The sequence below is a fragment of the Marmota monax genome, unplaced genomic scaffold, assembly GCF_021218885.2.
Source record: "Marmota monax isolate L192 unplaced genomic scaffold, Marmota_monax_Labrador192_F-V1.1 WCK01_AAM20220418_F8-fsc00068, whole genome shotgun sequence".
NCBI classification, from domain to species: domain Eukaryota; kingdom Metazoa; phylum Chordata; class Mammalia; order Rodentia; family Sciuridae; genus Marmota; species Marmota monax.
This window is the reverse complement of record NW_026692352.1, coordinates 11,584-35,026: the sequence shown is the minus strand read 5'-3', so window position 1 is coordinate 35,026 and position 23,443 is coordinate 11,584. Positions and strand designations below refer to the sequence as shown.

Below are 23,443 nucleotides of genomic sequence, written 5' to 3'. Positions count from 1 at the left end.
TTTGCTGTGAAGAAGCTTTTCATTTTAATACCGTCCCATTTATTGATTCTTGAGTTTTCTTCAGAGGCTTTAGGAGTCTTGTTCAAGAATTCAGTTCCCAAGTCAATATGTTGGAGAATTGGGTTTACATTTTCTTCTAGTTACTGCAGGGTCTCTGCTCTAATGCATAGGTCTTTGAGCCACTTAGAGTTGAGTTTTATTCAGGGTGAGATATAGGGGTCAATTTCATTCTATTACATGGATTTCCTGTTTTCCCAGCATCCTTTATTGAAGGGGCTATTTTTTTCTCTGATGTATGTTTATGGCACCTTTGTCTATGATGAGATAACTGTGTTTATGAGGACCTGTGTCTTCTATTCTGTTCCATTGGTCTTAAAGTCTGTTTTGGTGCCAATACCATGCTATAGTATAATTTAAGGTCTCATATTGTGATTCCTCCTGCATCACTTTTCTTGCTAAGGATTCCTTTGGCTATCCTGGGTCTCTTATTTTTCCATATAAATTTCATGGTTTCTTTTTATATTTCTGTGAAGAATGCAATTGGGATCTTTATAGGAAATGCATTAAATCTGCATAGCACTTTTGGTAGTTTGGCCATTTCAATAATATTAATTCTGCCAATCCCCCCCAAAACAAAGTCTCAATGTTTTTTTCTGATTTGGGGATGCTAACCCAAAACAAAAGAGGTTGGTCAGTGGAATAATAGAAATCCATGAGACTGGACAAAAGGAAATGAAGGGAAGGGAGAGGTGAGGGGAATAGGAAAGAAAGTAGAATTAATTGGACTTAATTTTCATAGCTTTTTATTTGTATGCACAAGCAGGGAACTCCACAATATGTACAACCGCAAGAGTGAGAACCTTAAATAGAATGTTATACTTCCTGTATATTCTGCCAAAATACATTTTACTGTCATGTATAACTGAAAAAAAATGTTAAAACCCACCAAAAATAGATACAAAGGGGAAAGGAAGATGGCACATTATCACTGTTTGCAAGTGAAATGATCCTATACTCAGAAGGTCCAGAAAGCTCAGCCAGAGACTGCTTAATATCATAGACAAATTCAGGAAAGTAGTAGGATATAAAAACAACATATAAAAATAATGGATCTGATGAAAAAATAATCAAGAAAACTAATCCATTCATAATAACCTCAAAAACATAATGTAAAATTTTGAGAATAAACCTAACCAAGGAAGTCAGAGACCTCTATAATGTAATTAAAAAAAACCTATAGAACATTGTAGAGGGAAATTGAAGATGGCCTTAAAAGGTAGACAGACTTCCCATGTTCTTGGACAGTCAGAATCAATATTATCAAAATGGCCATATTACCAAAAGCATTATGCAGGTTAAATAAAATCCTCAGCAAAATATCAATGACAGTCTTAACAGACTAGGAAAAAAGTATGGAAATTACTTTGGAAGACTAAAAGACCAAGAGTAATAAAAAAAATCCTAAGCAAAAAAATTGATTCTGGAGCTAACACAACACCCAATCTGAAATGATGCCACAGAACTGTAGTACAAAAACAGCATAGTATTGGCATCAAATCCATCATGAGCACCAATGAAACAGAATAAAAGAAAACAGAGATAAATCCACATTGATATAGTCAGATGATCCTTGACAAAGCTGCCAAAAACGTACATTGGAGAAAAGATCTCTTTTTTAGCAAATCATGCTAGGAAAACTGGATAACAATATATAGAGGAATGAAACTACATCCCTAACTTTCACCCTGCACAAATGTCAAATCAAAGTGGATAGAAGACCTGTGAAAATTATGTAGAGAAAAGAGTAGTGAGCATAAATGAATTCACTAAGACTTAAAGGTCTTTTGCCAATCTTGAGATTTTTTTAAATGGATTTCCCTCAAAACTAGTCTTTATAGGCTGAGAAAGTACTATCATGTTCTTCTCATGTACATCCTATTTGATATCTGTTCAACATGCAAATTGTATTAAATTAATTAAATTAACTAATACAGCAGTGTAACAAAATTACCCTGTTGTGGATTTTTTTTTAAAAAACTCAAGTTTAGCATGCTTACTTTGTTACTTATGAGTTCTACTAAAATATTTTTTCAATAGTCAACAAATATTGCTTTCTGCAAGATACCAGTGTTTCTTTTTTTAAAATTTTACACTCAAATTTCCTCAAAAATATTATTTTTATTTGTTTTTGATGTTAATTATTGACTCTGTTTTATATCTAAGGCATCTTTCTTTTTGCAAAATAGCTTGATCACTCCTTCACGGATCTGCTTGGTCTTTACTCCATAGACAATGGGATTCAGAGTGGGAGGACATATCAGATAGAGATTGGCAATAAGGATGTGTACATGGTGGGGAATACTTTTTCCTCCAAAACGATGAGTAAAAATGCTAAATAATGCTGGAACATATGTGATGACTATAGCACCTAGGTGGGAGGTACAGGTGCCAAAAACCTTGTGACAAGCATTTACAGATGACAAACTCACCACTGTTCGCAAGATCATAGTATAAGACACAGAGATACAAAACATATCGAAGCCCCCAATCAAAATGGCTGCCAAAAGCCCATAGATAGCATTGATCTTGACATTGCCACAGGATACCTTGGCCACAGACATGTGGTCGCAGTAGGTGTGGGGGATGAGGTGGCCTTGGCAATAAGGCAGGCGTTTGGTGAGAAAAGTGAATGGGATGATGAGTATCACACTCCTTAAGAAAGTGGCAAAACCAGCCTTGGCGATGACAGGGTTGGTGAGGATGGTGGCATAGCATAAGGGGTAGCAGATGGCCACATAGCGGTCCAGGGCCATGAGCATGAGAACACCAGACTCCATCTCAGTCAACATGTGGACCAAAAACATCTGAACCAGGCAGGCATTAAAGTCTATCTCCTTAAGGTTGAACCAGAATATACATAGCATGTTGGGCACAGTGGTGGTGCACAAGGTGACATCAGTGGAGGCCAGCAGGGCCAGGAAGTAGTACATGGGTTGATGCAGGGCCTCCTCATGACTGATGAGGTAGATGAGTCCCACATTCCCCACAAGAGCAATGATGTACATGAGGCAGAATGGCAGGGAGATCCAGATGTGTGCAGCTTCCAGCCCAGGAACACCATGAAAGATAAAGTATCCTGGTGTCAGGCTGGAACTGTTGGCTCCAGACATGACTGACAGGAGGAGAGCATTTCACACTCTTTAACACTGACAGTTTCCTGCACAATAAAGTAAACCAATGGTAAGTAGAGAGCATGGAAACTTTCTTTTAACTCTATGAATTCTTTTTTTAAAAAAGTTTGTTCTTTTTAGAAATACATGACAGGAAAATGTATTTTGACATATTATATATACATGAACTATAACTTATTCTAATTTAGGAGCCCACTCTTTGGATTGTACATGATGTGGAGTGTCACTGGTGGTTAACTGTGTGATCTCAATTAGGCCTTTGCAATGAGAAGCTATCAGATTCCACTGGAGTCACACTGTCTAGTTTCATGCTCCACCTGATTCTCACTTCACATAGCGTGTAATATGAACACGTTGTTTAAACCCATTATGCCTCAGTTTTCTCCATCTAAATGAGATCATTGTATTGTTGTCAGGATTATTCACTAAGTTAATTTTATATTATGTTCTAGAAGTTTGAATAATGCAGAGTGAATAATTAATAGATATAATCAGTAATCACGACTGTTATTATTGTCACTTCTGAGTCAGTTTAGAGCATCCCAAGAGATCAAGCTTACCTTGGATAATAAATGTAAATTCAAATAAACCTACATACCCTTTGTAAACTCAAGTGCCATTGTATATTTGAGTTAAAAGGATAGTGTGGAATTTTGAAAATTTCAGCTACATCAAGAGATTGGCAAGTCAATTAAAGAAAATAAATTCTTTACTGTGATTGTCAGGAGATTTAAACACGTTCTTGTGTTTTAGTTAGGAAAAAATAAAAACATAAATGTGTTTTAAGATCTGGAATCAAATCCAGGAAAATTTCATTCAACTGATTCCCTTCAAAGATCTTCTTACTTCTAAGGTAACTAATCCTGTTTCTATTGGAATCCCCAAGAAGAGAATTGGTCTTTATGGAATGCTGCCTGTGTCTCTGTTTTTTTTTTTTTTTTTTTCATGTAGCCAGAAGCCACCAGAGCTACAATACTGGAGAAAAGACAGGATATCAGGAGAGGTAGGGATTTTAGGCTTTACACTGCTGGTTTGTAAAGCTGGTCAGCCATCACAGACTCATCCAAGCATCAATAATATCAATAAACATCAAACCATACTCGTTAGTTTACAAACAGACACACAAACTCAGAGCCAGTTTATCCTTTCCCCTCAACAGTTCATAAATATTTGTGTACAACCTCCCTCACAATGACACTCAAGGATTTACATGGATTATGCTGTTAGGCAAACTAATTATAAAATTAGAATACATTCAGTCTGTAGTTTTCTTTCTTTGAGGTGTCTTTGTCTGGTTTCGGAATCAGGGTGATGTTGGCCTCATAGAATGAATTTGGCAGAGCTCCTTCTTTTTCTATTTCCTGAAATAACTTGAAAAGTATTGGTATTAATTCTTCCTTAAAGGTTTTGTAAAACTCTGTTGTATACCCATCCGGTCCTGGGCTTTTCTTGGTTGGAAGTCTTTTGATTGCTTCTTCTATTTCATCTATTGTTATTGGTCTGTTTAAGTTGTGAGTATCCTCCTGACTCAGTCTGGGCAAATCATATGACTTAAGGAATTTATCGATGTCTTCACTATCTTCCTTTTATTGGAATATAGGTTTTCAAAATAATTTCTAATTGTCTTCTGTATTTCTGTAGCGTCTGTTGTGATATTGCCTTTTTCATCCCGTATGTTAGTAATTTGAGTTCTCTCTCTTCTTCTCTTCGTTAGCATGGCTAAGGGTCTGTTGATCTTATTTATTTTTTCAAAGAACCAACTTTTAGTTTTTTTAATTTTTTCAATGGTTTCTTTTGTTTCAATTTCGTTGATTTCTGCTCTGATTTTAATTATTTCTTGCCTTCTGCTACATTTGCTGTTGTTTTCCTCTTCCTTTTCTAGGGCTTTGAGATGAAGTGTGAGCTCATTTATTTGTTGGCCACCCCTGCTTGCTTACGAGGACCGTGTGCGTGGTATATTTTTTCCCAACCTTTCACCTTCAGCCTGTGTATATTTTTTCCAATCAGATGTGTCTCCTGGAGGCAGCATATTGTTGGATTTGTTTTTTTAATCCATGTTACCAGCCTATGTCGCTTTATTGGAGAGTTTAAGCCATTAACGTTTAGAGTTACTATTGATATTTGGTTTGTACTTCCAGCCATGTTTGATTATTTATCTTCTTTTTTTTTTAATTTAGTTTGTTTCTCCATGGTTAGCTTTCCCCCCGCCCTCTGTCTTTATAGAGGCACTTCCCACTGATGGTTTTGGTTACTGTTTTTCATTTCTTCCTCGTGTAGTGTTTTGCTCAAGATGCTTTGCAATGCTGGTTTTCTGGCTGCAAATTCTTTTAGCTTTTGTTTATCATGAAAGATTTTTATTTTGTTGTCGTACCTGAAGCTTAATTTTGCTGGATACAGAATTCTTGGTTGGCATCCATTGTCTTTCAGTGTTTGAAATACGTTGTTCCAGGATCTTCTCGCTTTCAGCGTCTGTGATGAAAAATCCGTTGTTAACCTTATTGGTTTACCCCTGAATGTAATCTGCCTCCTTTCTCTTGTAGCTTTTAATATTTTCTCTTTGTTCTGTATATTGGATATCTTCATAACAATGTGTCTTGGCGTTGGTCTACTGTGATTTTGTGTGCTCGGTGTCCTGTATGCATCTACAATTTGTATATCCGTTTCCTTTTTTATTTCTGGAAAGTTTTCTGTAATTATTTCATTCAGCAGGCTACTCATTCCCTTGGTTTGAATCTCTGTACCTTCTTCTATCCCGATGACTCGTAGGTTTGGTTTTTTTATGTTATCCCATATCTCTTGGATGTTTTTCTCATGGTTTTTAACCAGCCTTTCTGAGTTGGCTAGGCTCTTTTCAAGATGATATATTTTGTCTTTATTATCTGATGTTCTGGCTTCTACTTGCTCCGCTCTGTTGGTGATACTCTCAATTGAGTTTTCAATTTGGTTTATCGTTTCCTTCATTTCTAGAATTATTGTTTGGTATTTTTTTATAATCTCTATCTCCTGATAAAGATGCTTAACTTCTTCTTTTATCTGTTTATGTAATTCATTTTCAAAGTGTTCTTTCACTGTTTGGATTTGCTGTCTCGTATCTTCTTTAAGGTTCCATTCCATTTATCTAAGGTATTTCTTGAGTTCTTTATATGACCATTTTTCTGCTGACTCTAGGTCCTCCTGAATATTTAGGCTGTCCTTCATTGTTTGTACTCCTTTTCTTCCTTGCTTTTTTATGCTGCTCATGTTACTTCTTGTTCTGTTTGACTGCTGAGTTTCTGTTTACTCTTATAGATTTATTTGATGCTTGGGAGGAAAGATATTAGAAGGGAAGGGAAGAAGTCACTAAAGAGAATGAGAGTAGGCAGGTAGAATTCAAGGAAGGGGGAATAAGAAAATTGAAAAGAAATGAAAAGACAAAAGAAACAAAAATAACAAAGATTAGATAATAAAGAAAGAAAGAAAAGACGAGAAAAAAATTTTTAACAAAAGTAATAATGATAATAAAAAAATGAAAATTAAAATTTTAAAAAATAATAATAATAATAAAATAAAAAAAATAAAAAAATTAGAAACATTGAAAAAAAGTTAAAGAATAACAACAAATAAAAATTGAGAATGAAAGAAAAAGGAGAAAAAAAATGATAATAATAATAATAATAAATGCAGTCCTAGAGTTCTATTAACTTCTCTTCCAGTAGGTGGAGCTGTGCCCACTGGGCCAAGCTTCTCCTCTCAATAGGTGGGAACCATTCACTGTGCAGCAGCTCTTTCTCCTAGACTGGGCTGGTCTCCAATCCTGAGTGTCTAGGGCCTTGTCTTGTGTTTCCTCAAGCCAGGCCGTGCTCACCTGTGGCGCTCACCACAATACTGGCTATATGCCAGGTCTGCTGCTCCTGGGAGCCCTGTTTTCATGAACTCCTGGGCTCACTCTCCCTGTTTGCCTCCCTCAGACTCTAAGTTTGTAGAGCTTGGGGCTGAGATCCCCCAGCGAATTTGCTTGCCCTCCTGTAGCCATGCCCCCGGTAGCTGGTGCAAGAGCCCTCAGTTGTCAGCACTGGTGGGAGCGGTAGCCGGGAGTTCCGTGCCGCGAGTCCCGCGCCACTCCTAATTCCCTTGGTCTGGTTATTGTGTTCACAGGAGAGCTGGGAGTGGCCCTTAAGGTTTCCCCGCTGTGTGGAGAGAGATGGCTAGGGGATTACACACCTGTCGCGCTGGTTTCAATGCAGTTATCTCCTCCGCCCGTGATGCCATTTCTCTGCCATGGTGGTTTCCCATGCAAATGGTGACCGTTCGTTCCCTTTGCCGGGTGACCAATGCAACGGGTGGGTCCTGACTGTCTCTCCCAATCCCCGTTTCAGTCCTGTGGCCACTGCCTATGAAGGCTCAGTTGGCTTTTACCTCTGTAAGTTCTTAAGGGCCGACCAATTATTTCAGTGGGATCATTAGTGCTGAGTCACACGAAGCAGGTGAACCGAAGCTTAATTGCCTCCGATTCGGGCTCTGTGTGTGTGTTCTGAGGGGCCCAGCCTGTACACCCCAGATCCACATCAGCTCAGCATCCTAGTGATCCTGAGCAAACAGCATTTAGACAGTTTACAGCTCCCTATGCCCGTGCAGTTGAAGATGTCAGAGACTTGATCTCTCTGCGCCTGCCACCATGTTAGATCTCCTCAATGATATTCATGTTGCCCTTACAGCTTCCTGGCATAAGCAAGTTCTTGGGATTATACAAACTGCTGCTTCTGTTTCCAGTCCAGATTTCTAGAAATGAAACCCTGCCGCCGTCGCCTCCGTCTCTGGGCCGCGCTGACGGGCGCTGCGCTCGTCTGCGACTGTAGCAGAGCCGCCCTGGCCTCCGCACTCTTCAGCCCAGTGCCCGGCTCCTGGGGCCCAAGCGGCTTTCTTTGCCTCCGTTACTTACAATCCACTGCTGATTACACATTCAGCTTCTCTGCCCGGAGCGAAGCGAAAGAGGAAGCCTAGAATACATACAAAAGAAGGAAAAGTAGATGACTAAGCGTCTGCTCTCAGAAAATATGAGATCTGATTTTTTGCTTGCTTACTATGGAGACATGGGCACCCCAGACTCCTTGGGCTAAATCTTGTTTCCAACACTTACTAGCTGGATCGACTTGAGCAAGTTTCATATTTTGCCTTGCAAGTATATTCAAAATTGTCAAAGGAGAATGATAATAATATATACCATAGACATGTTAGAATGGCGAAATGATACTTTTTTCAGCAATGCTTGGAATCTGGACATCAACACATGTTATCTAGTTTTAAAGTTGTCAGAATATATGATGAGGTGTACACTATTTGCTTAACAGGTATTTATTGATTGTTTCTAACATTTGTGGCACCATTCTAGTTTCTAGGTATATACTAATCAACCAAGTCAAATCTCTTCCACTCAGGGTGCTAATATTTCAATCTAAATATCACAAACTTTTTATAACCATCATTTCATACATGAGGACATGGAGATGCAAGGTTAACCAAATATCTATCCTCATAAAAACTTAAAACTGGTAAAGGCAAAGTTCAATCAAATTAAACTTTGACTTCAAAGCCACTTGTCTAATCAGACTCCATCTGTTATAATTGTTTACCGATACTAAACACTGAAGAACAGTTGCATAAGCTGAACATAACTAGACTAAACAACTCATGGTGACTTAGGAAGATACTGATTTTCAATTGCAGCAGAGAAAAAATCTATTTTTATTGGTGCATAATAGTTATACACAATAGTGGAATTCATTGTGGTGTATTATCACATGCACAAATGTTTCTTAATTGTATCTTAAGGAAGAGGTAGAACAAATATGAGCAGTTACAGGTACAGCAAGTCACAGTTACAGCAAATCATTCCTTAGCTATGCAAGCTCTGTGAACAGAGAGAATGTATCTGTGTCATTGCTGAATTCTCCTCCCTGGACTTGTTTATACAGATGCTATATGTCACCATTTGCAGAGGGAGGGGGTCATGTGGGAGGATTTCTCTATTGAAGCTTCTTTTACCAAGTGGCCTCAATACTTTCTTGGATTCATGTCTGATACTGGTTCACTTTCCACTTCCCCACAAAAAGCATTCCTAGTGAAAACAATTCTGAGTGTAGTTATGCAATAATTAAGGCAAAAGGTTTTGTTTTCCTTTTATTGCAACACACTATTGCACATATTTTGCTGTCTCCAGTGAATTATGACATAGGTTTTAAATTTATGTCACAACTCCAGAAAGCCTTTCCCTCCTTATTCCCCAAATAAATGGTAATGTGTTAGGGTGAGAGTAAAAAAAAAATAAATCATGAATTTGCCATGAACCACATAACACACTGGTGTTTATGGTCTAGATATTTTCATTTGTCGAAAATATGAGTTTTGGGAATCAACCTAACTCACCTCAGTGTTAGCAAAGATCAGACTGGTGTGCATGCCTGAGAGTTCTGAGCACCAGGAGTCCCACAGCAGTCAGGTTCTGCCTCTTCTGAGCATCATTGCACCTTTTGAGGATTTCCAGACTCCAATGTGTGCACCTGCTTGGGTCTCTGCAGTTAGGTGTCTCAGGAGGCTCTGGTTCAAAGGAAAAGATCCTTTGGGACTTTTGAGACAATTTCTGCATTTTTCAGCTTCTTATGCAGGGAGGAATTTACAGGAAAAAATAGTGTAATATTTATTTGTTTTCTCCCTGATCTTCTGACCAGGGGTCTGACAGTCCTAGGAAACCTTTTTCATTTATCTTGTTCACAATATTATGCTCACCACAGCTCATCACTCACTATATACATGGCACATTAACACACATATATACACAGATATATGTATAGATATATAAATTTCATAAAGATTTATGAAATAATAATTATACATTTCATATGAGTAATAGAGGACTGTGCTCTGTCTAGTTATGCTCTGTCTTGAGTTTATTAAGTTGATGAAAACATAAATGTGCACAAATATGCATATGAATGTTCATATGTTTATTTTGGAGGGCAAAAGTTGTGACAAAACAGTTCTAAATATATTTTGTGTACATTTTTCTCCCTGAGGTTTCCTTTTTATATTTTATTGTGAAGAAGACTGATTCCGAAGGGACTGGGAACCAAATATAAATGATTGTTCTCACTCCTGTTGGTGAATATATGAAGATTTCTTCCAAAATCAGAACAAATGTTTAAATTAATCTTTAAGTTTTAATTCAAAGTATATCACAACCCTGACCCCAAAGTATATATCTAATAAATTGGCATGCAAGTATAGGATGGTGTAACTATTTCATATGGTTGATGTATGTTTAACTTAATAAGAAACTGCACAAAGTTGAACAGTTTTTTGTTAAGTTAAAAATACACTAAACCTTATGACCTAGAACCTTCATTCTTAGGTTTTTAGTGAAAACATTTGTTCACAAAACACATGTATGTTCAAAGAACACAAGCAGTATTATAAATGGAACAGGAATGAGTGTTGACTCATGCAATGATATATAACACAGAAAAAGGAATAAACACTATGAAATATAACATAGATGAATCTCAAAAACATGATACAGAATTAGATAAACACAAGACCATATTATATGAGTTAATTTATATGCAGTCCAAAGGCAGGCACAACTATCTTAAATTGATAGAAAAGAAAAAGTGATATCCTCTGGGGAGTGATAATGACTCATAGGAGCAAGAAGGAAATGTCTGGGATAGAAATGTTCTTTTCCCTATTTTATTTGGCAATACATAGATTTATGCTACTGTCAAAATTTATCAAATTGAACACAAGAGTCGTGCATTTTATTAGTTTGATAAATTTTAATGGAGCCGGGCATGGTAGTGCACACCTATAATCCGGGGTGACTTAGGAGGCTGAGGTAGGTAGGAAGATCACAAGGTCGATGGCAGCCTCAGCAACTTGGTGAGACCCTGAGCAACTTTAGTGAGAACCTGCCACAAATAAAAAATTTTAGAAAGGGCTGGGGTGAGACTCAGTGCCAAAGTGTCCCTGGGTTCAATCCCTGGCACCAAAGAAACCTAAATAAATAAATAAATAAATAGATAGATAGATAGAGAGATAGATAGATAGAAAAAAACACAAGCTATTGGCATTCTTAAGGTATATAAAATATATAATAAGCATTGTAGTTAGTGAAATATTAAAGGCATTTTATTCAGACATCAGATCCAATCTAGGGTTCCAGCTATAAATACTTCTATTCAGTATTCTGATAAAATTCCATTTAATGAAAGAATGCACAAATGGAGATGATTAAACACAAATAATTAAAGGTAATATTTGCAGAACGATTATAAATGCAAAGAAGTTAAATGAAATCTGCAAATTATTAGCACTAATTTATTAACTTAAGAATGTCATTAGAAACAAATGTCATTCGTAAAGAAAAATATGTTTTATCAATATCTACTAATAGGTTAAATAATTAAAATCAAAAACTGAGGCCATTTGCAATCGTTTTAAATATCTAGAATTTAATTTAATTAAGGATGTGAAAAACTTTACTGAAAGCTTTATAAAAACTATTTCCACAGATTAGAAGACTGATGTGGTACAAAGATGAGTTCATCTCAGTGTATATATATACACTTAGTGAAATGCCAAATTCCAGAAATTATTGTTATTTTTTAATGAGGAACAGATATTATCATTTATTGTGAAAAACAACAATAATTTACACAATACTTTTAGACCAAGAACAACTAAAAACTCCCACTAAATTGTGGCTGAAGAACATTCAATTGTAGAATACAAAAATTTAGCCTGTTGTTTTTCAATAATCATGTAGTATATCTCCTGATGTTGTGGTTTGGTTTCTCTTGTCTTCTGTTTCTGGAAAATTTTGCTGTTTTTAAAGGGAAAAAAAAACAATATTTGAGTACTTCATTGACTAAAAAGGTATACTATAAAAGTATAATAACCAATATAGTCCAATCTTAAAATGAAATATACACATTGAGTACAAGGGAATACCCCAAAACAAATCCATTCTTATTTGAACACCCAGTATAAGCAAGGTGGCATTGCTAAGAGGAAAGAGGCTAATGAGCATAACAAATGGTGAGATTCATGACTAAGGACTTACTTTTCTCATATGGTAGCCACAGCAAAGGAAAGAAGAGCATGAAGAGAGAGCCTACAGAATGGGAAAAGATCTTTGCCAGCTACTCCTCTCACAGGGGACTAATATCCATAAATTTTAAAAACTCAAAATACTTAATACCAATAAAACAAATAAACATTAAATGGGTAATAGAAGTAAATAGACTTATTACAAAATCAATATTTATAACTTTTCTCTTTCATTTGTTTCTTCTCTGAGGTTTATAATTTCTTTTCTTCTACCAATTTTGGATTAGGATTTGGATTTTTTATTTTCTAAATCCTTGATAAGCAACATTGCTTTTTTAAAAATTGAAATCAAGTTTTGATGCAGGCAATGGTTGCGATAAACTTCCCTCATAGTACTGCTTTGCTGCATCCCACAAATTTTGGCATGTTGTGTTTCATTTGTTTGAGGAAATTTTCCATTTTCCCCTTCTCACTTTCTCAGCAAAAGTGTGTTGTTCAGTCTCCATGAATTTGTATAATTTATAAAATAACCCTTTTTGTTTATTTATGGTTTATTCCTTTGAAAAAGTTACACAAGTTATGATTTTGATTTTCTTTAACTTTGTTTGTGGCCCCATATACAACCTATTTGAGAAAAGTTCTAGGAGCTAATGAAGTGAATGCGTATTCAGCAGTTCTTGGATGGAATGTTCTGTCTGTTAAATTGATCTTATCTATAGTATAGTTCAATGTTTCTTTGTTGATTTTTGTCTGGATGATCTTTGACTGATGATCGGGTGTTGAGATCCCCCATTTTTATTGTATTGTAGCCTATCTTTCCCTTTTGTGCTAATAGTGTTTGCTTTATAAAGTGGTTGTTACAACATTAGGTCTCAATGGTATATATTTGTTATATCTTCTTGATAAACTGATGCCTTGATGATTATATAGTGACCTTGCCTGTCTCTTACATGCTTTGTCTGACAGTCTATTTTTGTCTGACAGTCTAGCTACTCTTTTTCATTCTGTTTCCATTTGTTTAAAAGATCATTTTCCATCCTTTCTCTATCACTGTGTCTTTATTTAAAAGGTGAACTTTTTGAAGGCCACAGATTGTTGGAATTTTTTTTTTAAATCCATCTATCAGACTGTATATTTTCATTGGAGAATTTTGTCCATTTATACCCAGGATTGTATTGTTATAGGTCATTTTGTTGAGTTTCTTCTGGTGTTTTGAATGTCCTCTGTTCTTTTCTTCTTCTCTTATTCATCTTTGTGGTTTGATGATTTACTGTAATTATAACATTCTATTATTTTCTATTTCACTTTTGGGTTCCTGCTTTTGTAGTGGGATTTATACTTTCACATGCTTTCATGATCACAGTTATCTTTTTTTCTCTTTTGGATATACAACATGCCTAAGCATCTTTAGTCAGACTATTCTAGTGGTCATAAATTTCCTCCACTTTTAATATATTTTAAGGTTTTTATTTTCATTCATTTTTTAATCATAGCCTTGTTGGATGTAGTTATGTAGATTAGCAGTTACTTTCTTTCAGATCATGGAATATGTCATGTCTTTCCCTACTGGCCTGTACGGTTTCTGCTGTCAGTCTACTGGGAATGCTCTTAAAAGTGACCTGATGATTTCTCTTGAAAATATTAAATTTTTTCTTTGTCTTGTGATTTTGCCAATTTGACCATAATATCCCATGGTGACAAGCTCCTTTGGTTATGTCTATTTGGGGTTTATTAGCCTCCTGTATATAGATGTCCATAGGTTTCTCAAAATTAGGGAGACTTTCTGCTATTATTTTATTAAACAGATTTTCTCTGTTCTTTGCATTTATATACTCATCATTGATTATTCCAAAGATGGAGATATTTGATTGTTTGTTTTCTTTTGTTTTTTGGTACTGGGGATTGAACTCAGGGGCACTCAACCACTGAACCACATCCCCAGCCCTATTTTTTTTTTTTTTTGTATTTTATTTAGAGACAGAATCTCATTGAGTTGCTAAGGACCTCACTCTTGCTGAGACTGGCTTTGAACTTGTGATCCTCCTGATTCAGCCTCCAAGATGTTGGGATTGTAGGCATGCATCATAGTGCCTGGTTCATTGTTTTAAGTTGTCACAAAGATCTTGAAAATTCTCTTATTTGATTTATCGTTTTGATTTTTTTTGTTTGTTTTTTGAGGGGGAGAGGTGATGGGATAATGAACTACTTCAAAAGACCTGTCTTCAAGTTCAAATGTTATTTCTTCCACTTGATCTAGTCTGTTGCTGAGGTTTTCAACTGTATTTTTATTTTTATTTGACCTATGGAACTCTTAATTTCCAGGATTTCTGTTTGATACTTTTCTAAAATCTCTATCTGCTAAATTAGTCATTGGTATCTTTCATAGTCTTCCTAATTTAATTTAGCAGTTTATTGTATTCTTATTTTATCTAACATTAGTGAGCTTTCTATTAATCATTTTAAATTATCCTTCCAGCATTTCATCCACCTTAATTTCCTTGTAATCTGTTGCTAGAGTTATGTTCTTTGGGAGGTAATCATATTACCTTGTGTTTTCATATTTCTTATGTCAATGTTGAGATTTGTTCATCTGGTGAATCAGATGTCCCTAGCACATTTATAAGTAATTAACTTTCTTAGTAAATGGTTTTCTCTTGAATGTGTAACTTAGGGTGTCAGATTGTTTTGCAATGCTGGCTTTGGTTCTCAAAAGGCACCATAGAACAGTCTCCCTGTAGCTTCTTTGGCTGTGATTACTGAGTTTGGGCACAGGTCAGACAATGTCATGGTCAGATAGGCCCACTGTCTCTACAGATCATGCAGTAGTCTGGACACTCTAGCAGTTCAAACAACTGTGAGGTCGACAGCAGTTGGTATGGGGTGCTTACTCTGTGGCTACACCTATGATGGAGGCAGTGGCCCTGATCAGGTGATGGGGATATCCTTAGGCACTCCTGATGCCAGTTCTACAACTACCAAGGGCTTGTAGCACTGGCAGAAGTAGCAGAGTTCAACAAACCAAAGCATTTGTTCTCTGACCAGTCAGTGGACAGGACTAAATGCTGCATAAGTAGGACCATGGCAAGATCTACAGCACCCCTCTGTGTTCTTTACATCCAGTCTTGGCTACATCATGTGGTTAGACAAGGTGTTTCAGTTGCCAGCAGAAGGAACTTCATAGGTGGGTTTCAGCAGTATTCATGGATTTCCTCTCTCCTGCTACTATGGTAGTGCCCACCTGGGAGTTGGACCTCAACCAGAGATGGGTGGGTAAAGGCACATTCAATCTCCTTAGCCATGCACATTCATGTGTAAGCAACAGCTGGGGCCTTGTCATGGAGTTACTCAAGGACTTTCAGTAGCTTCTGTGGGCAAGGCAGAAACAGGAAACTCCCCTCCCTGCCCTGTGGTGACAGATGCCTGACCACAGTACAGGGAAGAGGTGCTGTAGGTATCCGCCTTTAGCCCTACCAACAGCAGGAGTCCACAGATCATTGACCACATCTTTGGTCTTAGGGTTCCTTCACTCCAAACTCCTAGTTAGAGATCAATGTCATCCATCCCCTTCTATGTCAGAGCACTGTATCCTATAGTGCAGGTCATGGTCAATCTGCTAGGACAAGTTGGATTCAGCAAAAAGGTATCCCTTCAGTCAGAGCAGTGGAGTGTCTGTGGAGTCCCACAGGTGGGAATATGTTGGGTTTTTAGATCCATAGAGCAGTCCAAATTAAGACATCAGTTCTCTTCTGAAGATTGTTCAAGACTGTAGCACACTAGAATTTTCCCTGGAAGATGATGTAAGATCCTTTTCCAAAGAAAGACTACAAGGAAGATTACTTATCTAAGTGGGCTAAAAACTTTTTTGGATTATGAAACTTTCCAGTCACTAGGATTGCTAGAGTCTGCACTAATAAAATTTATTGCATCTTTTCCTTTCACTCTTACCTCTAGAGAGAGGAGAGTCCCTTTGTCTCAGCTGTGCAGTCAAGGTGGCAGATGGGAGGTGTTTTCTCTTAGTAGATTGTTGCCCCAGGTTTTTGAATCTTGCAAGTTTTCAGTCTCTCAGATATTAATTTCCAGAATTTCACATGGTCACTCACCTCAAAATGAAAATATACACCTGTTACTTTAGGTCATCGTAGTGGAGCAAGAGGTGAGTTCTAGGTATCTCTATTCACCTATCTTGAATCCCCTCTACCACACTGTCTTTTTCCATTATCATTTGATGGGCATTTTTGTTATTTCCACTTCTTGACTGTTAGGAATACTTCTACAATGAATATGGGAGTGCCTAAATTTTAACTTCTGGGCCTGAATTCCTTTGATTGTCTCCATGTCATTTAGATCATATTGAAATGAATATATGAGTATTATTCTCTTTCACCTTCATAGTAGGAAGTGAACATTAATCAGCTATACATAAGATACTTTTTATTACTAAAGCAACCTGTGAAAACTGTGTAGAGAAAAGAGAGTGAGCATAAATGAATTCACTAAGATTTAAAAGTCTTTTTCCAATCTTGAGATTGTTTAATAGATTTCCCTCAAAACTAGTCTTTATAGGCTGAGAAAGTACAATCATGTTCTTCTCATGTACATCCTATTTGATATCTGTTCAACATGCAAAATGTATTAAATTAATTAAATTAACTAATACAGCAGTGTAACAAAATAACCCTGTTGTGGATTTTAAAAAAAAAAAACCCTCAAGTTTAGGATCCTTGTTTTTTTTTTATTTGTATGATTACTTTGTTACTTATGAGTTCTACTAAAATATTTTTTCAATATTCAACAAATATTGCTTTCTGTAAGATACCAGTGTTTCTCTTTTTATAAGTTTACACTCAAATTTCCTCTAAAGTATTATCTTTATTTGTTTTTAATGTTTATTAATGAATCTATTTTATATCTAAGGCATCTTTCTCTTTACAAAATAGCTTGATCACTCCTTCATGGATCTTGTTGGTCTTTAATCCATAGACAATGGGATTTAGAGTGGGAGGACATATCAGAGGTGAAACTATCAGGTGCAGGAATTTCAATAATGAGAAAATTTATATTACTGAGTCTATTTACTTACCCATTTTTGGTGAAATCAGATTTTTCTATTCTTGATTCAGTAGTTTTAGGTTCTACGTGACTAGAATTTCATAGGTTTCTTCTAGTTTATCCAATTTGTCTGTGTAAAAATAGTGACAATAATCTCATGGTATTTAAGTTTCTATGAATTCTGTTATAATGTTTCCTTCATCTTTTTTCCTTAATGTAGCTAAGGGTTTGACTATTTTGTTTGTCATTAAGAAAACTATTAGACTTATGGATCTTTATTTTTCTCCAGTATTAATTTCTGCCATGGTCTTTATTTTTTCTTTCCTTCTCCCAATTTGCATTTAGTTTGTTCTTCTTTTTTAAGTTTTTCAGTATATTATTAAGTTGTTTGAGATCCTTCTTTTACTTCTTTGATATAGGCATATATAGTTCTAAATATCCCTCTTAGAACTGTTTTGCTGCATCCTGTAAGTTTTTCTATGTTATATTTTTGTTTGTGTCAAGATATTATTTAATTTCTATTTTTTTATAATTTGTTGTTCCAGAACAGATTGGATAACTTCCACATATTTTTTTCTTATTTTATATGAAAGTTTTCTTATATTTCTCCTACTTTTGATTCCTACTTTCAACCATGGTAGTCAGAATGGATATTAGACATGATTTCAATCTTCTTAAATTTATTGACATGTTTTATGATATATACAGAAAATTGAGTTATGTGTCATTGAAAAGAGTGCATATTCTGCTGTTACTGGATTAAAAAACCACACCACTTTTAAACAAATCTCCTTTTTTGAATCAAATACCTTTTACTCCATATTTTAAATATAGAAGAGTGAATTCAAGGTTCCAGTGCATTGTGCAATCTTGCTTATTTATCACCTTTTCTCTAAGAGGACTTTGGAAATCATTTTAAGGTTGGCTCCACAGTTTAGCTATTGTGAATTGTGCTGCTGTAAACATTGATGTGGCTGTGTCCCTGTAGTATGCTGTTTTTTGGTCCTTTGAGTATAGTCCAAAGAGGAATAGCTGAGTCAATTGGTGGTTCCATTCCCAGCTTTCCAAGGAATCTCCATACTGCTTTCCAAATTGGCTGCACTAATTTGCAGTGGATGAATGTATAAAAAAAGTGGCATTTATACACAATAGAATATTACTTGGCACTAAAAAAGAATAAGATCATGGCATTTTCAGGGAAATGGATGGCATTAGAGAAGATTATGCTAAGTGAAGTTAGCCAATCCCCAAAAAACAAATGCCAAATGTTTTATCTGATATAAGGGGGGTGACTCAAAGTGGGGTAGGGGGGATAGCATGGGAGGAATATTACTTCTAGATAGGGAATAAGGGTGGGGGGAATGGGAGGGAGAAGAGGAATATCTAGGATGGTGGAAGGAGATGGTCATCATTATACAAAATACATGTATGAAGATGTGAATTTGGTGTTAACATAGCTTATATGCAAACAGAGATATGATAAATGGTGGTATAAAGGTGTATTAAGAATTGTATGCAAAAAAATAAGAGAGCTCATGTATAATGGCATAATTTGGAGTGAACATACTTTATATACAGAGTTACAAAAATTGTGCTGTGAATAGATGATTATGAATGTAATGCACTCCACTATTGTCATGTATGTAATAAATAAATCAATCAATAAATAAATAAATATTTAAATAAAATAACCATTCTTGGTTAAGAGATTAAAAAAAAATAATAATTTTAAGGGTTCCCCCCCCCCTTGGTTGGGGGATATCTTTATATGTCTTGAAAGAAAAACTTCATCTATGTTATTTTTCTCTTTAAGGGAATGTAAATTTGTCACTGACTGATAATAAGAGACAGAACTGTGTTAAGTAATATTCCGGTTAAACTTTTGGCTTCCTTTTGCCTATTCTGTGACACACAAACCTCAAGCAGTATTGGAAACTTGTGGGAGGAAGCAGGTCACGTGGTTGCTTTTGGTACTTTGTTTCCATTTTCATTGTATGTCACACGTGTGGCCATCTGAAATGGTTGGCTAAATGGTCCTTGACATCAGGAGAAGCAGGACAAGTTCATTACACTTGGGATCACTTCATCACTCCCTTCCTTTCCCTTTCATTAAGGATATTAATATTTCTTATGTTTAGAAAGAAAATTGTGGTTTTACTAAATTGAAACCTTGGATTTCTTTTAATCTAATACTTTGGTTCTAGATCTAATCAAAGTTTGTGAGGTTGGTATAGAAATAATAGGTTTTTTTCACCAAACTCCTCACTGATCTCTGTCTCATAAGCTAGGTATCTGGGTGCAAGATGGAATTTAACATGAGGCCTTTTATATCAATTAACTCTCCAGTCCTCTCTTCTCCTCTGTGTTCCCCCTCAACTGTCTCTCTCTTCTCTCTTGCTTTCTCTCCCATTCCACCCCATGAACAAGGATTAGAATTTGTTTCATTACCACCTACTTTATTGTTCTTTTAACAGTTCTCAAAGATTCCAGTATATGGGATCAATTCAGATATATCCTAATTTTTAGAGTTATGGCATTTTCCCTCTGAAACCCATTTTTGAGTTCATAACGGAGAACATAATAAAATCAACTGGAGATGGTTACTCACATGACATAGATGAATTTTATCCATCCATATTTTTAACTATGTTCTAGTTTTACATTGTGGCTATTAAATTTCCCCCATCTTCCACCCAATCACATAGACCTAAGAGCATTGTAATTATTGAATTTTAATCTTAATGCTCTAAGATGCACCCAATTTTGCTGCTCATGGTGTATATTATATTCCTCATTCATAAAGTAGTTATATTGACTTCATAATTTTGAAGAAAAATCTCAATGAAATTAATATATATGAAGAAATGGTATAATGCCTTACAATATGTGTATGTTTAAAACTGGCAATTTTAAAAAAGTATACTTTGAAGAGTGTGACCATATTTGGTGTGGCTTGAATGAGATTCCCTGATAAACAAAATTTACTCAATTCAAAAGCATAATTCTTAGAGTGCCTTTAATAATGAAAGCTTATAATGTGCATTACACAGAGACAGATATAATATTGACAAGCTTTAAAAATAATATTCGGGGTTTTGCTTCCAAACATGAAAATCATACTGAAAAAAATACATGGTATTATTAAGATATCTCAAAATCACTTGACCACATATACAACATGATATTAAAAATATATCTTTCATATTAACAGACAATAATTTTCATCATTATATTATCTTCATCAACTTATCTGTTCATATCTATTTCCTGAAAACATTCTACGTATTACAGTTATCCTTTGGATTGTGTCTTACTCTTTCACTGTTTAGTCAATCTTCCTATTTATTGAGAGTGGTATTCACTACTCTCAACATCTTATTCCCATTTCTTTTCTATAACTTTAGAAATCTAAATAAGGCACTCCTTTTTATAGTCCTTGGCCACATTGTTTCTTCCCCTACGTTAAAGTCAGAGCAATAAAGCATGGGTTTCTTTGCTTAGCCAAATATATAAATTTTCTTTACATTTTGTAAATGCCCTAGCACTGCCAAATAACATCCACTGTATTCTTGAAAACTCTTTTTAATATTAACTCTAAGGAGTACTTCCCAGAATGTGATAAACTTCAGTAACCATATTTATTGCAGCTATTTGTATACACAGTGGTACATTGACAAGAAGCCAAATAATTATTAAGGCAGCATAATGTCAGTGATAACAAGCAGGCAGAAATTTGATGTTTGCCCCTGGAATTGATACAAGTTTCATGTATATATGGAATAGAAAAGATGGCAGGATCCTTGGACTTCAACACAAGCATTCTGGAGAACAGTTTCCTGCTTCCCTGTAACAATGGGGACAGAGTGTGTCTTTTCCTTCCCAGTGTTCTTTATTCTCTGTGGTCTATCTGTCATCCTTTATTCTTTCCTAGATACTTCTTAGAGTGCCTAGAACACAGTTCATTCATCACCAAGAATTCACTTGAAGTTGAATATCTTATTGTTTCCTTCTTTATACACATTCCATGAGATCCAACTGAACATTAAAAAAATGTAAAAAGCATGTTTTGTGTTTTCTATCAAATCAGAGGTCTTGGATTAAATATTTTGTGATGGTTTCATGATTTTTTTTGCAGAATATTCACTGGTACTTTCTCCTAGAGTTACAATTTTGAATTTGGCAATTCCTCCTCAATAACATCCTTGAGCTTTATGTAAAATACAAAATTATATATCACATAGCCATCGCAGATTGAAACCTTCTTTCTCCTTACAAAACAATTTTATCACTCCCTCACAGATCTGCTTGGTCTTCACTTGTTGAATTGGACTGCCTAACAGGCACGGTCCCTAAGCCACATTGCTTGTTGTTTAATTAAACAAAAAGGGGGAGATGCTGAGAGCCACGGCCGAGTCTGTATGGCCCCTGGCATTTTGCCAACAGTATTGATTGACAGGCGAGGCATTACTATCCGCCTCTGCCGCAAATTTTGAGTTCTCGCACTATTTTGGAGTTCTCGTGGGGATTTCCGGGGATTCCCCGAGAGTTCCCATTGGTTGGGGAAGTGCAGGAGGAGGGATTTCCGGGAGAGATATTTCCGGCTGGGGGTTCCTGGACTAGCCGGCGTTAGGGAGGATTCCCCGGGAGCTGTGTGAAGTGTTTTCCTGCAGTTCAAAAATAAAGTTTGTTCCTGCTTCAGTGGCTCGTGATTTGTGCCCAGCCAGACTGCGGTATTCACTCAATTGGATTATCATAGACAATTGGATTCAATGTGGGAGGCAGCAACAGGTAGAGTTTGGCTATAAAAATGTGAACATGGTGAGGTATGGTGTATCCCTCAAAGCGGTGAGTGAAGAAGTTGAAGAAAGCTGGGACATAGGTGATGACGATAGCACAAATGTGTGATGTACAGGTACTGAAGGCTTTGTGGCGAGCATCTGAGGATGATAGATGAATTACAGCACGGATAATCATGGTATAAGATACGGTGATACAGAGTATATCAAAGCCCCCAATCACTATGACAGTTAGGAGACCATAGAGAGCATTAGTCCTGATATTGCCACAGGATAATTTAGCCATAGACATATGGTCACAATAGGTGTGTTGGATAAGGTTACCCCTGCAGAAGGGAAGACGCTTGATCAGGAAAGTAAATGGGACTGTGAGCAACACACTTCTAAAGAAGGTGGCAAACCAAACCTTGGTAATGGCAGCATCCGTGAGTATGGAGGAATAGCGTAGAGGGTAGCAAATAGCCACATATTGGTCCAGAGCCATGAGCACGAGCATGCCAGACTCTGTTATTGTCCACATGTGGATGAAACACATCTGTACAAGGCAGGCATTAAAGTCGATCTCTTTGAGACTGAACCAAAAGATACATAACATATTGGGAACAAAGGAAGTGCACGCAGAAACATCGGTAAAGGACAGCAAGGCTATGAAGTAGTACATGGGTCGGTGCAGCGCCTCCTCATGGCTGATGAGATAGATAAGGCCACAGTTCCCCACTACAGCAAGGATGTACATACAGCAGAATGGCAGAGAGATCCAAATGTGTGCGGCTTCCAGCCCAGGGATCCCATTAAGGATAAAGTATCTTGGTGTCAGGCTGGAGCTGTTGGCCTCACCCATGGTGATCAGCTAAAAATATAATACATTCTGTGCCAATAGAGGCATCCTGTACAAGAAGAGAACACTGAGATTATTTTGCTCCAGAGACAAAACATGAATATATATTTTACATGATATAAAGAATAAATTTAGGGTGAAATTTGGACCCAGATCAAGTTCTTTTATTGTTCTGAATGATGTTAAGCCTGTTACAAAATGGAAAGAATGTACATACAGTGCAAATATAGTGCCAAAACAATGGCCTGGCAGATATCATACAGGAAACTCTTTTTTTTTATGTACCTACTCAGGTTCCCATGCCAATCACATAGGCTGGATTTTGCCCCCTCAATCCGTTTCCAAATATGGACTCTGTTTATATAACATTAATTATCTTAACTATCCACAAAATTTCACTTCCTCCAAGAAGTCCTCTCACTTGAATCCACTGGGTTACCCTCCATTAAATTATGTGAGCACCTACTTACAAATCTATAATGTGGCTT

The 23,443-nt window shown here is 36.3% G+C and overlaps 2 protein-coding genes across 2 annotated transcripts; both read right to left on the bottom strand.

Moving 5' to 3' along the window:
- Nucleotides 1-2,198: 2,198 nt before the first annotated feature.
- On the bottom strand, nt 2,199-3,170 carry LOC124091108 (olfactory receptor 52N2-like). Its single transcript, XM_046442083.1, has one exon. The coding sequence runs from the start codon at nt 3,168-3,170 to the stop codon at nt 2,199-2,201; it is 972 nt and encodes a 323-aa protein (XP_046298039.1).
- An 18,342-nt stretch (nt 3,171-21,512) lies between these two features.
- On the bottom strand, nt 21,513-22,958 carry LOC124091212 (olfactory receptor 52N2-like). The gene has a single exon (XM_046442178.2). It carries the CDS (start codon nt 22,956-22,958, stop codon nt 22,056-22,058), a length of 903 nt encoding a protein of 300 aa, XP_046298134.1. The 3' UTR covers nt 21,513-22,055.
- Between the last annotated feature and the right edge of the window lie 485 nt (nt 22,959-23,443).